Genomic DNA, 18847 nt, shown 5'->3' on the forward strand with positions numbered 1-18847 from the left:
AAATAATAATAATTTATTATTAATTATTATTATTATAAGTCTTACATTATATTTTTATATTCAATCTATTTGATTTACAGGTGGGAGATTGGTTATATTGGATTCAAAATAATCACACAGTCTCTCAAGTCATATCAATGATAGTAACATCTCGAGCAGCATCTTTGGCTGTGCCTCCAGTGACTGTGAAAGCCCACATGAATAAGGATACAAACAACTTCCCTAATCCAATGGTTATTTATGCAGAAGTTAGTCAAGGATTTTTGCCTGTTCTGGGTGCAACTGTGATGGCCACTGTTGAACCACAGACTGGATCTGCAGTAGAGCTCAAACTCCTTGATGATGGTTCAGGTAATCTGATTATTACTTTCCTTACATTTTGTCTAGAAATGTGTACACTCCCCATTTTGTGGTATGTATTTTAGAATGTCTCTGTATGCTACTTCCAAACTTATCAGTAAGGGTTACACTTACACTGTTGGGTGTGTTAGGAAGGTGGAGAGAGAAAAACTGCGCCCAAGAAGAAGGGAGCGTCGTGGTTGTGCAAAGCCTTCTCCCTCTCCTGTGCTCTTACCTCTGATGCAAATAGCCAGCACAGGGAGAGAAGGGGGTCCATTGCCTTGTGGGTCTGTTTTAGCCACATTCACTGTTTGAACTTGTGTATATTTCACATACTGGTCAGCCCTGCAGAGGGGATGCAGGTGGCAGAACAGGAGAGCGAGAGTCTGTTTCTATAGTTTGTCACAGGCTATATAGGCAGTATAGCTAGGTTAAAAATATCTCCTTCAAAAGTATGAATTACATAGATTATCATTCTCCTTATCAAATCTATTGTGCCTACAGAGGTGATGTGATTCAAATGCACAGTTCTATTGTTCTCCAACTTCTCCATTATCTAAACCATGTCACACAAACTGTAGACTCTCTCCTCCCCACATTCCAGCATTGCTTCAATCTCAATGTAGTTTAGTCTGCCGACCGCCAAGAAGGGCTCCACAGATCAGACCACTATGGAGAACTACTAAGAAATAGCTGAGAACTACTGGCCTATTGGTTACTATTGGAAACAACAGTAAATACACAGTAACATGTTTTAATGCTACATTATCTCCAGTTAAATATGTAATGAGCTCATGTCACCACATCCTGTTTTCACCTAAGTCCTTATCAAAGCTCTTATTGATTTCAATAGAAGAAGGAGTAGGCCCTATGTGTTTACGAACTGAACAGCAAATAATGCCCTTAACAAAGGTACCTTGTTTTGATGGTTAATTATTACTATTTGTGTATCTAGGTGCTGATATTACCAAGAATGATGGAATCTATTCAAAGTACTTTACATCTTTCAAGGGAAATGGTAGATACAACTTAAAAGTGCATATCCAAGGGAAAGATAAGACTGTCAGACTTGGTCGCAGGCACAGCCGAGCCTTGTATGTTCCAGGCTACATAGAAAATGGTAAGGAACATTTATGAAGTAGGAAATACACACACACACACACACACACACACACACACACACAGAATAAAAATATGGGTGAATGGGAGATCATTTAGCTTCACAAAAAGCTTTTTAACCTTAACATTTGTTACATGTATTTTTTCCACTATTGTTTATACTTTTAGAAAACAGTAGCTGGAACCACAGTATTTTTGCTATATATGAGCACTGGATATAGTACCACATTTTTATTATATCTATATCTATCTATCTATATATATAATTAAGTGCTCTTTGGAACATGTGGGAATTGCCAAAGATCCTGGAACTGAAAATCATATTAAAAAACAGCTGAAGTTGGAAATTTTAAATTTGTATGTTTCACTGAGACTTAAAAATCAGGGAATCAGTTTCAAAGTTATGAAATTTTAAATGTATCAGTTTAATGCTTCCACATGAGAATGTTTCTGTTCTTCTGTTGGGTTTTCTGGACACATTGTTCAGGACTCTTTCCATTAGGCATGTGTGAGTTAAAGATTCTCAGTTCCAGAAACCACAGGGATGGATACTGCTATTAAGATCTTACTGCTTAAACCTTCTCAATCAATGGAGCTTCAGTTCAGGGCCGGCTTTAGACCAATTCAACCAATTCCCCTGAATCGGGCCCCACCCCTAAGAGGGCCCCGCGCCCAAGCCCTGGTACTGCGTACTGGCAAGAGCTGGTGTACTGTACCAGGGTGGCCCGGCTTCTCCAGGGGGCAATTTAAAGGGCCTGGGGCTCCCAGCAGGGGTTTGGAGCCCCAGGCCTTTTAAATTGCCACCAGAGCCCCACTGCTGGAGCCCTGGGTAGGGCTGCAGGGCACTGGGGGCTATTTAAAAAGTCCAGGGCTCCCGTTGCTTCTACTGACCCAGCCCTTTAAATAGCCCCTGGAGCCCCACTGCTTCCCCAGGGTTCCCGCAGCTATTTACAGGGCTGGGGCAGTGGACGCAGGGGACCCCGGGCCCTTTCCATAGCCCCTGAGCCCCGGGCTGCTGCTGCTACCCCGGTGCGGGAGGAAGAAAGAGGGGGCACTCACTGTACAGGGTGGGCTGTACCCACACCCCCTGCCTCCAACCAGCCTCGCACCCCTGCCCTGCCTGCGCCAGCCCTGCACCCCCTGCCCTGTCTCCAGCCAACCCCTGCCGCACCCCCCTGCCTGAAGCCAGCCAGTCCCGCACTCCTCTGTCTCCAGCCCTGCCAACCCCTGCCGCACCCCCCTGTGACCCTGCCTGAAGCCAGCCAGCCCACCCCACACACCCCTGTCTCCAGAGCCCCGCACCCATTGCCCTGCCTGCAGCCAGACCCTCCCTCCACTCAGCCCCTGCCCTGCCTCCAGCCAGCCCCATGTCCACTGGTGCCCTGCAGTTCCCAGGGCAGTAACCCTGCACACCTGCTTCAATGGGGGGGGGGGGCAGAGAGCAACTGGGACCCACACATGTGCACACCCCAGGGTGACCAGACAGCAAGTGTGAAAAATTGGAACAGGAGGTGGGGGTTATTAGGATCCTATATAAGAAAAAGACCCAAAAATTGGGACTGTCCCTATAAAATCGAGACATCTGGTCACCCTAGCACACCCCCAGGGAGTGGCGGGGACCCACACATGTAAAACAGAGCTCATTTCTGGTTCAGGCCCATCTTTTTAAAAAATAACTTTAGGTGGGGTTAACATACAGCCGTATTTTCCCAGACATGTCAGGCTTTTTGGTTCTTAAATCGCCATCTGGATGTATGGTAACCCTATTGGTACAAAAAATCCATACTGTGGCACATCCCTTAAATCAGAACTTTTTATAGGGAACTGGTTGCTAAGAAATGAAAGGCATTTTTTACGTTTTTTTTTTTTAGTCATCCCTGCCGGGGCCCCGCCGAAAATGTTTGAATTGGGCCCCGCACTTCCTAAAGCCGGCCCTGCTTCAGTTAATGATACTTTTACAGTGAGTCTTTATGAGTGTGTTGTGATTTAGTATATTTTTTTCATCTTTCCATTATTTTTGCATTTCTCTTTTGATCTAAAGGCCCCAGAGAAATCAAGTGCAAAGAAAACAGTTAATTCATTATTAAAATATAATTTTATTCTGAAAAGTGACTTTATAAAAATAGTATTGTCAAATTCTACACTTGTTTTCTCAATCACTCCAGAAGAAATTTACAAGTTAACAGCACAGCTGTTCTAACTCCCAGCCCTGAAGACTCAGCTTAGGATCCGAAAATCAAGTTGTGTTCTTTCTGGCTTGTGCATTGTCACCAGGGTCTGCAGGCCTAATGCCATGCTCAGTATATCTATGCAACCCTCTGGCCTTCAGTGGGATTTCACAAGTGTAACTGGGGGCATAATTTGAAGGCGCTAGTTACCGAGTTTGCTCTGCAAATGGAACTTGGTTAACAACGGTTTGTTTGGGGGAAAAAATAGTAACTTACTTTTTGCCATTTAAGCCAGCAGATCTGACTCTAGGTAGACAGAGTGGCAGCTCTACTGAGTAAGAACCATAGTCTAAGCTTGAAATATTAGGCACCAAAAACCTCAGGAACTTCCAACAGTTAAGATTTGTACCTCAGTGTTCACTTGGCTACATCGCACAATGTAGTATTTTCTATTCCTGTTCTCCTTGTTCAATATATACCTTCACATTATTTTACCAATATCCCCCCCTGCAAAGAAACCACCCCAACAAATTGTGCAATATGATGGTATATGTATATATTATTATTATTATTATTACTACTGCTGGGGGAATTCTGTGTCAAAAAAATAAAAGTTTTGCAACAAAATATTAAAATTTCAGCACACATTTTAAAATTCTGCATATTTTATGTCAAAATAACACCATATAATCACACCAGTTTCAATTATTTTTAGTCATTTATTTCAAAATACCTGTCAGTAAATATGTCTGTAACAATACAAACAACAAAAAAGATTCAGTAAATGTTTTTGGACAAGTAGATTCCTTACTAGGCATATTAATACAAAACGCTAGTAATAATTCATTTAAACTACAATACAGAACCATATTTCCTGCACCCCTTGAAAGCAGTGCAAAGGGGTACAGGGCCGGCTCCAGACCCCAGCGCGCCAAGCGCGCGCTTGGGGCGGCGTGCCGGCGGGAGGCGGCTCCGGTGGACCTCCCGCAGGCATGCCTGCGGAAGGTCCGCTGGTCCCGCGGCTTCGGTGGAGCATCCGCAGGCATGCCTGCGGGAGGTCCACCGGAGCCGCGGGACCAGCGGACCCTCCGCAGGCACGTCTGCAGGAGGTCCACCGGATCCGCAGGGCCGGCAACCACCAGAGCGCCCCCCCTCCCCCCGCGGCGTGCCGCCCTCCTTGGGGCGGCGCAAATCCTAGAGCCGCCCCTGCAGGGGTAATGGAGGATCTGAGAGACAGGGAAACAAATTGCTAGGAAGGAGCCTGGGTGTGACCTTAAAGGGTTGTTGGGTATGGGTGGGAAAAGTATGGAACAAGGGTTGGGCGGGGGAGCGGGGAGAGATTGTTTAGGGAGCTTCCCCCATGCAGACTGACTGACCCCTAACCTCTCCCATGCAGTCAGGCACATATGCCCCTATTCCCATGTGTTCCTGCACCCCCACGTGTCCTTGCACCACCTGTCCACGTGTCCCTCCACCCCCAATCAGACACCCACTCCCCTTATTTCCCATGTGGTCCTACAGCCCCTCCCCCATCCCCATGTGGCCCTGCACCCCCTCCACCTGTCTCTATGTGCTCTATCCCCCCGCCCCATGTGTCTGTGTCCCTACCCAGCCACTCCCCTGTCCGTGTCCTTGTACCCCTCCCCCTGTTCCCAGGTGTCTTTGTATCCCCACCCAGCCACCCCCATCCGTATGTAGCTCTGCACCCCTCCCCCATCACCCTGTGGCCCTGCACCTCCTTCCCGCCCCCCCCACCTCCCGTGGCCCTGTGCATCTATTCCCATTCAGGCCCTGCCCCAATCTGTCCTCCCACACTAGCCCTTATAAGTCCCTGTCTGATCCCCCCCACACAACATCCCAGGGCCACATGGGGATGGGCGAGTGGGTGTCTGATTGGGAGTGGAGGGACACGTGGTGCAAGGACACATGGGGGTGCAGGAACACATGGAAACAGGGGCAGATGTGCCTGACTGCATGGGAGAGACTAGGGGTCAGTCAGGGTCTGCATGGGGGAAGCTCCCTAACAATCCTTCCCTGCTCCCCCCTTGTCTCCCCATAGCCCCCTCTCCTGACCTGCCTTGAAAGGCGCTGTGAAGAAGGCAGGCTCTCTCTTCTTTAGCTGGCTGTGAGCTGCTGCTTTGTTCTAGCGCCACAGCTCCCTCTGGTGGACAAAACATTTCAGCAACATTTCAGCCAAAGTTTTTTCTGCACAAAAAATTAAAAATCTGCAAGGCTCATTAATTATGCATGCATGCAGTCATGCAGAACTCCCGCAGGAGTAAAGATATATATAATATGGTAATAGAAAACTTAGCTTTTTTAATTTCTTGACTTTTGAGTGCCTGATTTCTCAACCTTAATTGTGATTGTTAGCGTTTGCATTTCATATCCTCCTTCTTGCATGTGCACACACACACAAAAACAATTTTCTGTATTCCTAGACAATTAGAATATACTGAATTAAAGAAGTCTACATAAAAATGTCTCCAATTTAAACCAAAAAAGTAAGGAAATTCCTACAAGGTTGTAATTCTTATGCTGCCTGCAATAGCTAGGAAGAGATGGGTGGAAGTTACCTTATCACAACCACATCCCACTGACACCTGCTCAATACCTTCATAACCCTACCTGATGATAGGCACTGTTGTTACTTTCAACTGCACTTGAAATCTGGTTTGCTTTTGAGGTCTGCCTTAGTTTTGTGCAAGGATGCAGGATCCTGAAGTTCCCTTTGGTTTTTAGCCTTGCTAATTTTTGCACTAAACTTGAATAAGCCAGAGAAAAAAAGATTAAAGAGAGAGGGAATGCTAGATAAAAAGAAGGTGTGTTATGATTTGGAGTTTTGTAATATTCAAATACCATGAGCAATTGTTTTTTTCTTTTTTGGGGGCAGGTGAAATAAAAATGAATGCACCGAGACCTGAAGTTAGTGATGAGGAAATTCAAGCAAAGCTGGGAAGTTTCAACAGAGTTGCAACAGGAGGTTCTTTTGTAGTGGAGAATGTTCCATCAGGAGGAACTACTGACGTGTTCCCACCCTGTAAAATTACTGACCTTGAGGCTCAGTTTGAAGAAGATAAAATTCACTTGTCCTGGACAGCTCCCGGGAATGACTTGGATGAGGGACAAGGTAAGTTGGAAGTTTTGTTTTAGTCAGCTGGAAGTGATGCAGTATTGTCAGTTATCTGAAATTACACATGATGAGCCAGCCAAGGAGAGATGAGGAAAAAAGCTCTGTCTGTCCCATCTGCAAAAAATATGACCATCACTATGGCTTGACTTACTCTAGATTTTCTCTGTAAAATTTCCTAGTGTAGATCAGGACTCAGTGTAACCAATGAATTCCCTGTTCAATATGATCTTTACATTAGTCCCACTTAATGCTTTAAAAATGTTTAAAGAAACATGGAACACTCCCAAACATAGGCACCAACTCCCTGGGTGCTCCAAGACTCAAGCACCCTTGGGAAAAAATAGGGGGAGCTCAGCACCCACTAGTCACAGTGGGTCGGTGGGTCCCAGGGTTGGCTGCAGATCAGCTGTTCGGCAGGGCCCCAAGGCTAGCCACCAATCAGCTGTTTGGCGGCCTGAGGAAGGGGGTAGAGAGAAGAGAAGGGGATGGGGCAGGGAACAGTGGGAATAGGAAGGGGAAGAGAGTGGGAAGAAGTGGGGACTCTGGGGAAGGGGAAGAATGGGGGTGGCAAGAGATGGGACGAGAGTGGGGCCTCAGGAGAAGAGGCGGATTGAGGGTGGGGCCTCGGGGTGGAGCGGCAGTGATCATTCCCCTCTATTCAGCACTGGTGAGGCCTCATTTGGAGTACTGTGTCCAGTTTTGGGCCCCACACTACAAGAAGGATGTGGAAAAATTGGAAAGAGTCCAGCAGAGGGCAACAAAAATGATTAGGGGGCTGGAGCACATGACTTATGAGGAGAGGCTGAGGGAACTGGGATTGTTTAGTCTGCAGAAGAGAAGAATGAGGGGGGATTTGATAGCTGCTTTCAACTACCTGAAAGGGGGTTCCGAAGAGGATGGATCTAGACTGTTCTCAGTGGTATCTGATGACAGAACAAGGAGTAATGGTCTCAAGTTGCAGTGGGGGAGGTTTAGGTTGGATATTAGGAAAAACTTTTTCACTAGGAGGGTGGTGAAGCCCTGGAATGGGTTACCTAGGTAGGTAACCCTAAGGTAACCCTTCCTTAGAGGTTTTTAAGGTCAGGCTTGACAAAGCCCTGGCTGGGATGATTTAGTTAGGAATTGGTCCTGCTTTGAGCAGGGGGTTGGACTAGAGGACCTCCTGAGGTCCCTTCCTCCCCTGATATTCTATGGAGCATCCCCTGGGAAAACAAAAGTCAGTGCCTGTTCTCCCAAACCTGGTACAACAGAATATGCAAAACTTGTATACCAACCAGCCTTATGCTAGTTTACAAAGGCAAACAAATTAAATAAAAAACACATGCACCAGTGACTCTTCCAAGGCTTAGCCTCCTTTTTCACTGCAACTGTAAATAAGTCAGGAGACCCAGTTACAACATGGACAATCCAAGGCTTTAGTCCATTTATGGGGACACAACAAGGTCTCGTTTATAATATATATTTTAAGTATGTTTTATCCAGGTTATGTTACAGTGTGCACATCAGCACGAGCCGGAGAGGTTAAGAGAGACAGTCTGCAGTCACACAGAGAGCAGCTTCAGATTAAAATCTTTACATACACCTACAGCTCTTGCCAGCCAGCTCACCAGGGAACAAACCAACAACTCCATTAAATCCCCAAAACACTGGCCTAGGTTCTTCTGTGTGGCTACTTACAAAACAGCCTTACAGCTAGAGAGGCCAGCAATGGAAGAATAACCTCAGTTAGGAGCATCCTCTGATGGTGTAAAGTTGGAATAGCACTCTTATGCTACCCCTTGCCCCATTTCTGAAGGGGTAGAAAAGAAGATGAGGAGCAGGAAGTAGAACTCAAATCAAGCAAAGAACTAGAAAACCCACGAGCAGAACAGAACCATACAGCCTTGAAATGATAACTGTGGACAGTGGGAAGCCAGGCACATTTGCAGCAAGATGCCTGACACACTAACTATGCTGGCAAATGGAGCAGGCATTTTGCTGCCTCTCTGTCTATGCTTTAGAACCTGCTCACATTAAGAGAGGGGATGCTGACCAGGATGCAGGGATCTCTCCCTGCACTGTTTGATCTTATACTTGACCTGGATACTCACCAGAGACAAGTGAAAGAAATCCTATTTTCATTTCTCATCCAAAAGTTATGTTTCTATTTTAGTACTACAGAGACTTGTGTGAAGTGTGGGGGAGGGAGGCATAGAGGGGGGCAGTTTAATGGCAGTTATCTGCACTGCCATGTGGAAGACTCATCTGCCCAGCAGGAGCTAAGAGTGCTGGTAATATAATGTGGTTAGTGCTCATGAAGGGAGGGAATGCCCCACATCAGTTAACAGTAGACTATTGACCCAAATAATGTAGAACTGATAAGTTCTAACACAAATCCTGTCCAGAGCTCTTCAGAGAACAGATGTTAGTCAATTAAGCAGGCCCATCAATAATGAGGGTGGGTAAAATGGTAGGGATGGTAATGGAGTATCATTGGAGTTCATAAGAACATAAGAACAGCCGTACTGGGTCAGACCAAAGGTCCATCTAGCCCAGTATCTATCTACCGACAGAGGCCAATGCCAGGTGCCCCAGAGGGAGTGAACCTAACAGGCAATGATCAAGTGATCTCTCTCCTGCCATCCATCTCCATCCTCTGACAAACAGAGGCTAGGGACACCATTCCTTACCCATCCTGGCTAATAGCCATTTATGGACTTAACCACCATGAATTTATACAGTTCTCTTTTAAATGCTGTTATAGTCCTAGCCTTCACAACCTCCTTAGGTAAGGAGTTCCACAAGTTGACTGATTTGTTTTAAAACCCATTAATTTAATTTGGTGACCCCTAGTTCTTGTATTATGGGAATAAATAAAAAACTTGTCTTTATCCACTTTCTCCACATCACTCATGATTTTATATACCTCTATCATATCCCCCTTAGTCTCCTCTTTTCCAAGCTGAAGAGTCCTAGCCTCTTTAATCTTTCCTCATATGGGACCCCCTCCAAACCCCTAATCATTTTAATTGCCCTTTTCTGAACCTTTTCTAGTGCCAGTATATCTTTTTTTGAGATGAGGAGACCACATCTGTACACAGTATTCAAGATGTGGGCGTACCATGGATTTATATAAGGGCAATAAGATATTCTCTGTCTTATTCTCTATCTCCTTTTTAATGATTCCTAACATCCTGTTTGCTTTTTTGACCGCCTCTGCACACTGCGTGGACATCTTCAGAGAAATATCCACGATGACTCCAAGATCTCTTTCCTGATAAGTTGTAGCTAAATTAGCCCCCATCATATTGTATGTATAGTTGAAGTTATTTTTTCCAATGTGCATTACTTTACATTTATCCACATTAAATTTCATTTGCCATTTTGTTGCCTTAGTTTTGTGAGATCTTTTTGAAGTTCTTCACAGTCTGCTTTGGTCTTAACTATCTTGAGCAGTTTAGTATCATCTGCAAACTTTGCCACCTCACTTTTTACCCCTTTCTCCAGATCATTTATGAATAAATTGAATAGGACTGGTCCTAGGACTGACCCTGGGGAACACCACTTGTTACCCCTCTCCATTCTGAGAATTTACCATTAATTCCTACCCTTTGTTCCCTGTCTTTTAACCAGTTCTCAACCCATGAAGGGACCTTCCCTTTGATCCCATGCCAGCTTAATTTACGTAAGAGCTTTTGGTGAGGGACCTTGTCAAAGGCTTTCTAGAAATCTAAGTACACTATGTCCACCGGATCCCCCTTGTCCACATGTTTGTTGACCCCTTCAAAGAACTCTAATAGATTAGTAAAACACGATTTCCCTTTACAGAAACCATGTTGACTATTGCTCAACAGTTTATGTTTTTCTATGTGTCTGATAATTTTATTCTTAACTATTGTTTCGACTAATTTGCCCAGTACCGACGTTAGACTTACCGGTCTGTAATTGCCAGGATCACCTCTAGTGCCCTTTTTAAATATTAGTGTTACATTAGCTAACTTCCAGTCATTGGGTACAGAAGCAGATTTAAAGGACAGGTTACAAACCTTAGTTAATAGTTCCGCAACTTCACATTTGAGTTCTTTCAGAACTCTTGAGTGAATGCCATCTGGTCCCGGTGACTTGTTAATGTTGAGTTTATCAATTAATTCCAAAACCTCCTCTAGTGACACTTCAATCTGTGACAGTTCCTCAGATTTGTCACCTACAAAAGCCAGCTCAGGTTTGGGAATCTCCCTAACATCCTCAGCCGTGAAGACTGAAGCAAAGAATCCATTTAGTTTCTCCGCAATGACTTTATTGTCTTTAAGCGCTCCTTTTGTATCTTGATCATCAAGTGGCCCCACTGGTTGTTTAGCAGGCTTCCTGCTTCTGATGTACTTAAAAAACATTTTGTTATTACCTTTTGAGTTTTTGGCTAGCCGTTCTTCAAACTCCTCTTTGGCTTTTCTTATTAAACTCTTGCACTTAATTTGGCAGTGTTTATACTCCTTTCTATTTGCCTCACTAGGATTTGACTTCCACTTTTTAAAGGAAGTCTTTTTATCTCTCACTGCTTCTTTTAGATGGTTGTTAAGCCACGATGGCTCTTTTTTAGTTCTTTTACTGTGTTTCTTAATTTGGGGTGTACATTGAAGTTGGGCCTCTATTATGGTGTCTTTAAAAAGCGCCCATGCAGTTTGCAGGGATTTCACCTGAGGGCTTGGCTACACTGGAGAGTTGCAGCGCTGATGGTGGGTTTACAGTGCTGCAACTTAGTAACTGTCCACACCTGCAAAGCACATCCAGCGCTGCATCTCCCTGGCTGCAGCGCTGGCCATACACCTGATCTGCCTCAGATATAACGAGTGCAGCGCTGGTGATGCAGCGCTGGGGAGCAAGTGTAAACAGTGATTAATCTTACTACGTTGTAACTGACCTCCGGAACCTTCCCAAAATGCTTTAAGTACCAGATAACATTCTTTGTTTTGTTGTGATGCCTCTCTTTGTTTTGTTGTGAACTCTGGGCTCCCGGAGCTGCTTATCTAAAAAACAAACACAGCTCCTGTTTGCTGGAGCAGAGGCAGGCAAGGGAATTCCTTTGGAATGTGCACAGCTAGTGTTTGCTAGTGTTTGCTTGAGGAGAGAGATAATTTGCTTGAGGAGAGAAGCAGGGGGAGAGGGGGTTCGTTTTGAAACAGCTGCTTATGTGGTCTGAAGGCTATTTGCATTTAGTGAATAAGAGAGGGGTGGGGGAAGGGGTCAAAAGTTTTAAAATGATTGAAGGTTGGTGCTGTGTATCTTCCAGTCCTTAGAACTTGCAAGGCAGGGAGCTCACAAAAATCGGCTCCAAAAATCCACTCTCTCTGTCTCCCCCATGCTCCCTGTCACACTCCACCCCACCCCCCTCTTTTGAAAAGCACGTTGCAGATACTTGAACGCTGGGATAGCTGCCCATAATGCACCACTCCCAGCAGCGCTGCAAATGCTGCAAATGTGGCCACGCTGCAGCGCTGGTAGCTGTCAGTGTGGCCACACTGCAGCGCTTTCCCTACACAGCTGTACGAAGACAGCTGTAACTCCCAGCGCTGTACAGCTGCAAGTGTAGCCATGGCCTTACACTGTACCTTTTAACTTCTGTTTAACTAACCGCCTCATTTTTGCATAGTTCCTCCTTTTGAAATTAAATGCCACAGTGTTGGGCTGTTGAGATGTTATTCCCACCACAGGGATGTTCTTATAAAGATACAAAACTGTTCTACAAATCCTGTGCTATCCTGGCATTTACAGATAGTATAATAGGCATACTAACACACTTTTACTTGTATTCCACTCTTTTTCCAGCTGACAGATACATAATAAAAATGAGTGAAAGTTTTCTGGACCTAAGAAACACCTTTGAGAATGCTACTTCAGTGAATACCTCCAGTCTGGTACCTAAACCTGCCGGCACCAAAGAAACATTTCAGTTTAAACCAGAAAATGTCACAATAGAAAATGGCACCATAATCTACTTTGCAATACGTGCCGTTGATAATGCCTCCCTGATCTCAGAGGTGTCTAATGTAGTACAGGCAGCTCTCTTTGTTCCTCCAAAGGAATCCTTGCCTGATACGCTTCCTACTGATGTTATCAATGATGGTGTCAATGTTTCAATAATAGTATTAATAGTTACTGGGTCTGTAATAGGTGTATTAATAGCTGTAAGTATAACTGTCTGTATTTTACATAAGAAAAATAGAAAGGGAGGCCCTGGGCTCAGAATGTAATAAAACTAATTGTAAGATGAAAGCTCAGTAGGTATCCTAATTTGTTCTATTTGTGATTTTCAAAATACATAAGGAAAGACAAATTTGTAATAGATTTGAAAATTAAGTGCATTGACTTTAAAACAGAGGTGGATTTATATGTATTTTGATCTGCTTTCAATGAGTGTATAGTATGTCATAGTACATGTATGTAGACTGAACAGTGAATATAAAAGTATGTACTGAGTAAACTAAGACACATCAGTATAATGTGTAGCATATAAATGACAATCTAGATGTATACTTTCATTCTAATCTTGCAAGAGTTCTGCAACATTAGGTATTCTGTGCTTTATTTTTTAAAAAATATGAAAAAAATCTTTCTAATTTTCTTTTCCAGTTGCTTAGCAGTCAAGGAGGGGAGATTTAAGAAGAAATTAGATCTGTAATCTTTGGTTTTCATACATTCCTTTCAGTTATATTAAATGAGTAGGAAACATAAATGTATACATCTGTTGGTCCTGAGCCTGCAACTGCTTAGGTACATGCATAACTCAACTCTCAGCCTATGACTAATGCACGATATTCACAGGATCAGGGCCATATGTTATCCACAAATGAGTAATCGGTTGTGAGATTGTTCCTGGAAATATTTCCTAGAGTAGCGTAAAAATGTAGCAGTCCCCACATGTATTGTGTCCGTGGGGCAAGACAGAGCATAACTATGGTTCCACAGACATCGCTGTCCTGGTTCCCCAGTTAATAGAGATGTTGTCTGTCAGCTTAATGCTTTGGTTACACTGACATCTAGTGGATCGTCAAAATACACACACACACACACACACACACACACACTTACCCAACAGACCAAAAGGATGCACTGATCTCGCATATAAATACTTATTTAGTGGTACAGTCAAAAATAATAGATCCGAGTTTTCATCTATCAGTTGTGACTGGCTCTTCTTTTTCTTCTTCTTCTTTAAGTTCCTAGAGCAGGGGCAGGCAAACTTTTTGGACTGAGGGCCACATTGGGTTTCCGAAATTGTATGGAGGGCCACTTAGGGGATGCTGTGCCTCCCCAGACAGCCAAGCATAGCCCGACCCCTATCCGACCCCCCTGCTTCTCACCCCCTGACGGCCACCCCATGACTCCTGCGCCATCCACCCCTCCTTGTCCCCTGACCATCCCACACTGCCCCATCTATCCCTTCCTCTCATTCCTGACTGCCCCCCAAGAACACCTGCCCCTATTCAACCCCCCTGTTCCCCACCCTCTGACTTCCCTGACTCCTATCCACCCCCCCGCACCCTGAACACCATCCCAAACTCCCCTGCCCTCTATCCAACCGTCCCTGCCCCTTAGCACGCTGCCTGGAGCACTGGTGCCTGGCGGCACTACAGCTGTGCTGCCCAGAGCACCAGGACATGGAGCTGTGCCTCACGGCTGGAGCCAGCCACACCAACACGCAGCACAGAGCACCGGGCCAGGCCACGGCTCTGCAGCTGCACTGCCCGGCAAGAGTTTGCAGCCCCGCTGCCCAGAGCATTGCGCCAGTGGCGCGGTGAGATGAGGCTGTGGGGGAAGGGGGAACGGCAGGAGAGGGGCTGGGGGCTAGCCTCCTGAGTCAGGAGCTCAGGGGCCAGGCAGGAGGGGCCTGTGAGCCGTAGTTTTCCCACCTCTGACCTAGAGGACCCAACTATAACTGGGGCTTCATTGCTTTGGCTGCTTTTCACACACAGTATAAATGACAATCTTGCCCCAAAGAGCTCACAGCCTATATAATGTAGCGAATCACTTCACCTCCAACACATCTGTAAAGGAGGCAGCCATAATTTGGCGCTTATGCTTCCTGAGTGCAAGAGGAGAGATTGTTAACAGTGGGCCTGATCCCCACTGACTTCAGTGAGCTTTGGTTCAGGCTCATGCTGGCAGTGCTGTGCGTTCCAAAGGAAATGTGTAGTGAGACCATGACTACCCACCACTACTGCCACACAACAGTTAGCACAGGTTAGCTACAAGGGCAGCATGGGGTGGAGTGAAAGCTACACATTTTGTATAGTAGACAGTGCTACTAAATATGATCCCCACACACTCCTGTAATAATAATAAATTAATACCTAGATTTTATACAATTCTTTTCATCAGTAGCTCTCAATGTACTTTACAAGGGACGTCAGTATCAGTATCCCCATTTTACAGATGGGGAAACTGAGGAACAGAGAGATGAAGTGATTTCCCCTAATAGACCAGTGGCAGAACCAGGAATAGAACGCAGGTCTCCTGAGGCCCAAGTCCAATGCTCTAACCACTAGAACACACACCAAGCATTATGCACAAAACCTTACACCTCATTATACACTTCAATGCACATCCTTTGGTGCACTACTGGTGCTTGACCCCTCATGCACACAAGTTTATCAGTGCTCCACTGGCTTTCAAACACCCAAATGTAGTCCTTCAAGTAAGTAATATTTTCAGTCTGCAACCATGACAATAGGGCTGCTAACCCTTAAGGATTGTCCTGGAGTCTCCAGGACTTTAAGATTAATCTTTAGTTAAATGTTATGTCATGTGATGAAACCTCCAGGAATACGTCCAACCAAAATTGGCAACTCTACATGACACTGTTCCTTTAAATACAAGTGTGATACTAAGACAGCAATTATTAGACAACCAGCAGGCTAAGTACCCCAAAATCAATCTTTAAGGACGTATTAGGGAAGTATTGAAGTGGTAAACAGGACCATTCCTTGTAGACAGTTATCCAACCCATGTTAAATGGACAAGATTTCTGCACTGTTAGAGAATTAGCAGTAAATACTAATTGTATTTGTCTGTGTTTATCTGTATCTTATTAGATATTAACAATGTAAGCAGATTAGCTTATGGATGCTAATTCCCTTGCATGTCTTAATTACAATAGATGCATGCGGATGGTTCAGATAACCTTAATATCAACGATATAAGATATTGCAGGAAATAATATTACTTACATTGTCTTCATCTTAAATTGTCTGTTCGATAATGGACTGCCTTGATAATTTGAATGTATAATTGCCTTATGTTAACTAATACTACTAGTTTACCTATGTATACATAGGAAATAGGAGGTTTACTTCAAAGCAACAATGTATATTACCCAGTCTTCATCCAAGGAATGCCTGCTGTATTATCAGCTGTCAAGAGGCTATCGTAGCCTGCCAGAGATCTATAAAAGAACTCTAGGGCCTGATCTGCTTGAACTTCGTCACGGGAAGTTTAAGTCACAAGACTGAGGTCTCCAGCTCCAGTCTGGATTACTCTGCTATTTTTCATGGACAAATTTAAACAGACTCTGCACATGGATTGCCTGTTTAGACTATAACCTAATGAACTGACTCTGGAAGGATTTTATACAACTCAGCAGCTCACCATCTCTGCTATGAAACTGACCTAAGAACTTTATTTATAGATATCTGTATATATAATTATCTTTAATCACAATACTCTCTCTCTTAGATAGTTGTTAAGAATTGGCTGCAAGTGTGTATTTAGGTAAGATCTGAAATATACATTGACCCGATGGGTAATATGTCCAATATTTTAGGATTGATAGTACTTTATATATGTAATCCTCACCATATTTGACTTGGCTGTTTGGGTGGGAGGCCAGGGCTGGATTGCTTAAGAGAAACTGTATTTTGGGGCTTCTTGGTAACCAGTAAGATATTGCTGTCTTGGTGAATCTAAGTATTAGAATAAACCACCAGTTTTGGGGATCGTCCACCCCATTCTTTGCAGTTTGCCCTCATTGAGCATTCTCAGTGTGGCCCCTCTAGCAACCATGGTCACAGCAAGTAAATCTGTTTCTAGAAGTGTCAGATTTTTAATCTAGTCCTTTGTGTTTTTTAGACAAACTTTAAACAAATGTCATTACTTTAATTTTGTAAAAGTCTCAAAAGGTTCCCCCTAATACTCTCCAGTTGTGCTGGGAATCATTTTACTTTACACTAATATGCAAAAGAGTCTTATGTAATTTGTTCTTGCCTGAATCTTTGGCCTGGCCTACACTGTGGGGGGAATCGACCTAAGATACGCAACTTCAGCTACGAGAATAGCGTAGCTGAAGTCAATGCATCTTAGGTTGACTTACCTCGCATCCTCATGCCGCCGCTCCCTCGTCGACTCTGCTTCTGCCTCTCATCACAGTGGAGTTCAGGAGTCAACAGCAGAGCAATTGGGGATTGATTTATTGTGTCTACACTAGACACAATAAATCAATCCCTGATAGATAGATCACTACCTGCTGATCCAGCGGGAAGTGTAGACATAGCCTTTGTATTGCATATGAGCCTGAGCCTGCAATGAGCTCTATGCAGGTGGACTCCAGGCCCATTCGGAGCACCACTGATTTCAACAGGGCTTCATACATGTGCAGAGGTCCACTTATATGGAGATCATTGCAGAATCAAGGCCTATACTAATATACTAAGTTAACACAGAGTTTGATTTTGCGTAAATCAATTGATCTCTTCTCTGTACTGTTTCATGGATCAGTTTTCATTTTCATGCTGTATTATAATATAATAGAAATGTGAGATGGAAAAGACCTATTAGATCATTGCCATCATCATCACTATTATATTCAAGTGCCCTGCACAGCGCTAGGTGCCCCAGAAACAAAGGCATAGTCCTGCCCCAGAGTGCTTACAGCCTAAATTTGACATGCCAACAAGTGACGGTCTTAGAAGGACAAAAAAGGAAGATTGGGAGTGGAAGGACAGGAGTTATAACAACAGTGCGTGTTCATCCAGTCCATCTGCCTGCGAAGTCAGGATTGCTGCCTACAGTACATTTCTCAATCCTGTAAGTATAAGGCCTTTTCCTGTAGCTATATTGTAAGGTCTGAGGCCTTTGTCTGCAGCCATATTAGGAGAACAGCAGCCATGAGCTAAAAAGCAGAACTTCACATCCTCACATTCCATGTAAATTCCATTAAAACAATGTAATATAGGCTATTAAGAAGGCGATCCTGTCCTAACAGTACTCAGCATCACCAGATAAACATATAGATCTTAAGATGTTTATAGCAAACTTTGATACCATTCTGTCTGACAAAAAAACACTTATCAACAGTTGTGACTGTAAAATCTGTACTTCTATTGTTTTCCTTTGTGGTCCCCACTTCTCTATTGTTTATCTGTGTGGCTTCTGTCTGGTTCTTTGATTGTTTCTGTCTGTTGCATAACTAATTTTGCTAGGTGTAAATCAATGAAGGTGGTGGGGTATGATTGGTTAAATAATGGTTTTACAATATGTTAGGATTAGTTAGAAAATTGTTTGGTAAAAGTTAGTGAAATTATTGGTTAAGGTATGGCTAAGCAGGACTCAAGTTTTACTATATAAACTGGAGTCCAAAAGGAAATTCTTGGGAATCAACTCCAGGACACAGCCCCAACATCAGAGCTGCCAGACCTCAACACCCTGCCAATCGCACTGTGCAGAGCAGAAGCTGGAGTCCCCCAGATGATCTGATCCTGACTGGCCATCAAGAAAAATTCATCTGCCTTATTGGGAGTGGTGAGCATTGTATGCTTAGCTTGTACATTTGGTTTTGGTGATTGTTAAAATAGAAGTTAAGTAGGATATTCCTGTGTAAGACTTTTTCACTGGTAAAAGACCCCGCAAACGCGCAGAGTGTAAGGTTACGCCCTGAGCCCGCGGAAGGGTAAGAGTGGGTGCCTAAATTAATAAGGTTATGCTTTGAGCCCACAGAAGGGTAAAGGTGGGTGCCCTAGAGCATAAGGTTATGCCATGAGCCCTAGGAACAGGATAAAGGTGGGTCCCCCTAGAGTGTGCAAGTAACAGAAAATTTTGTGCAGAGAACAATCTTGCCACA

At 44.1% G+C, this 18847-nt stretch overlaps 1 protein-coding gene across 1 annotated transcript in view; it reads left to right on the forward strand.

The window, feature by feature from the left end:
• Positions 1–14208, forward strand: part of LOC123376060 (calcium-activated chloride channel regulator 1-like) — a 34562-nt gene extending 20354 nt beyond the window's left edge. The window contains exons 11-14 of the mRNA XM_045027715.1: positions 81–351; positions 1295–1459; positions 6520–6756; positions 12562–14208. Coding sequence (XP_044883650.1) covers positions 81–351; positions 1295–1459; positions 6520–6756; positions 12562–12986 — 1098 coding nt within the window. The 3' untranslated portion in view covers positions 12987–14208. The remainder of the gene's footprint in view (positions 1–80; positions 352–1294; positions 1460–6519; positions 6757–12561) is intronic.
• The last annotated feature ends 4639 nt before the right edge of the window (positions 14209–18847 follow it).

This window comes from Mauremys mutica, chromosome 8 (genome assembly GCF_020497125.1).
Source record: "Mauremys mutica isolate MM-2020 ecotype Southern chromosome 8, ASM2049712v1, whole genome shotgun sequence".
NCBI classification, from domain to species: Eukaryota; Metazoa; Chordata; order Testudines; family Geoemydidae; genus Mauremys; species Mauremys mutica.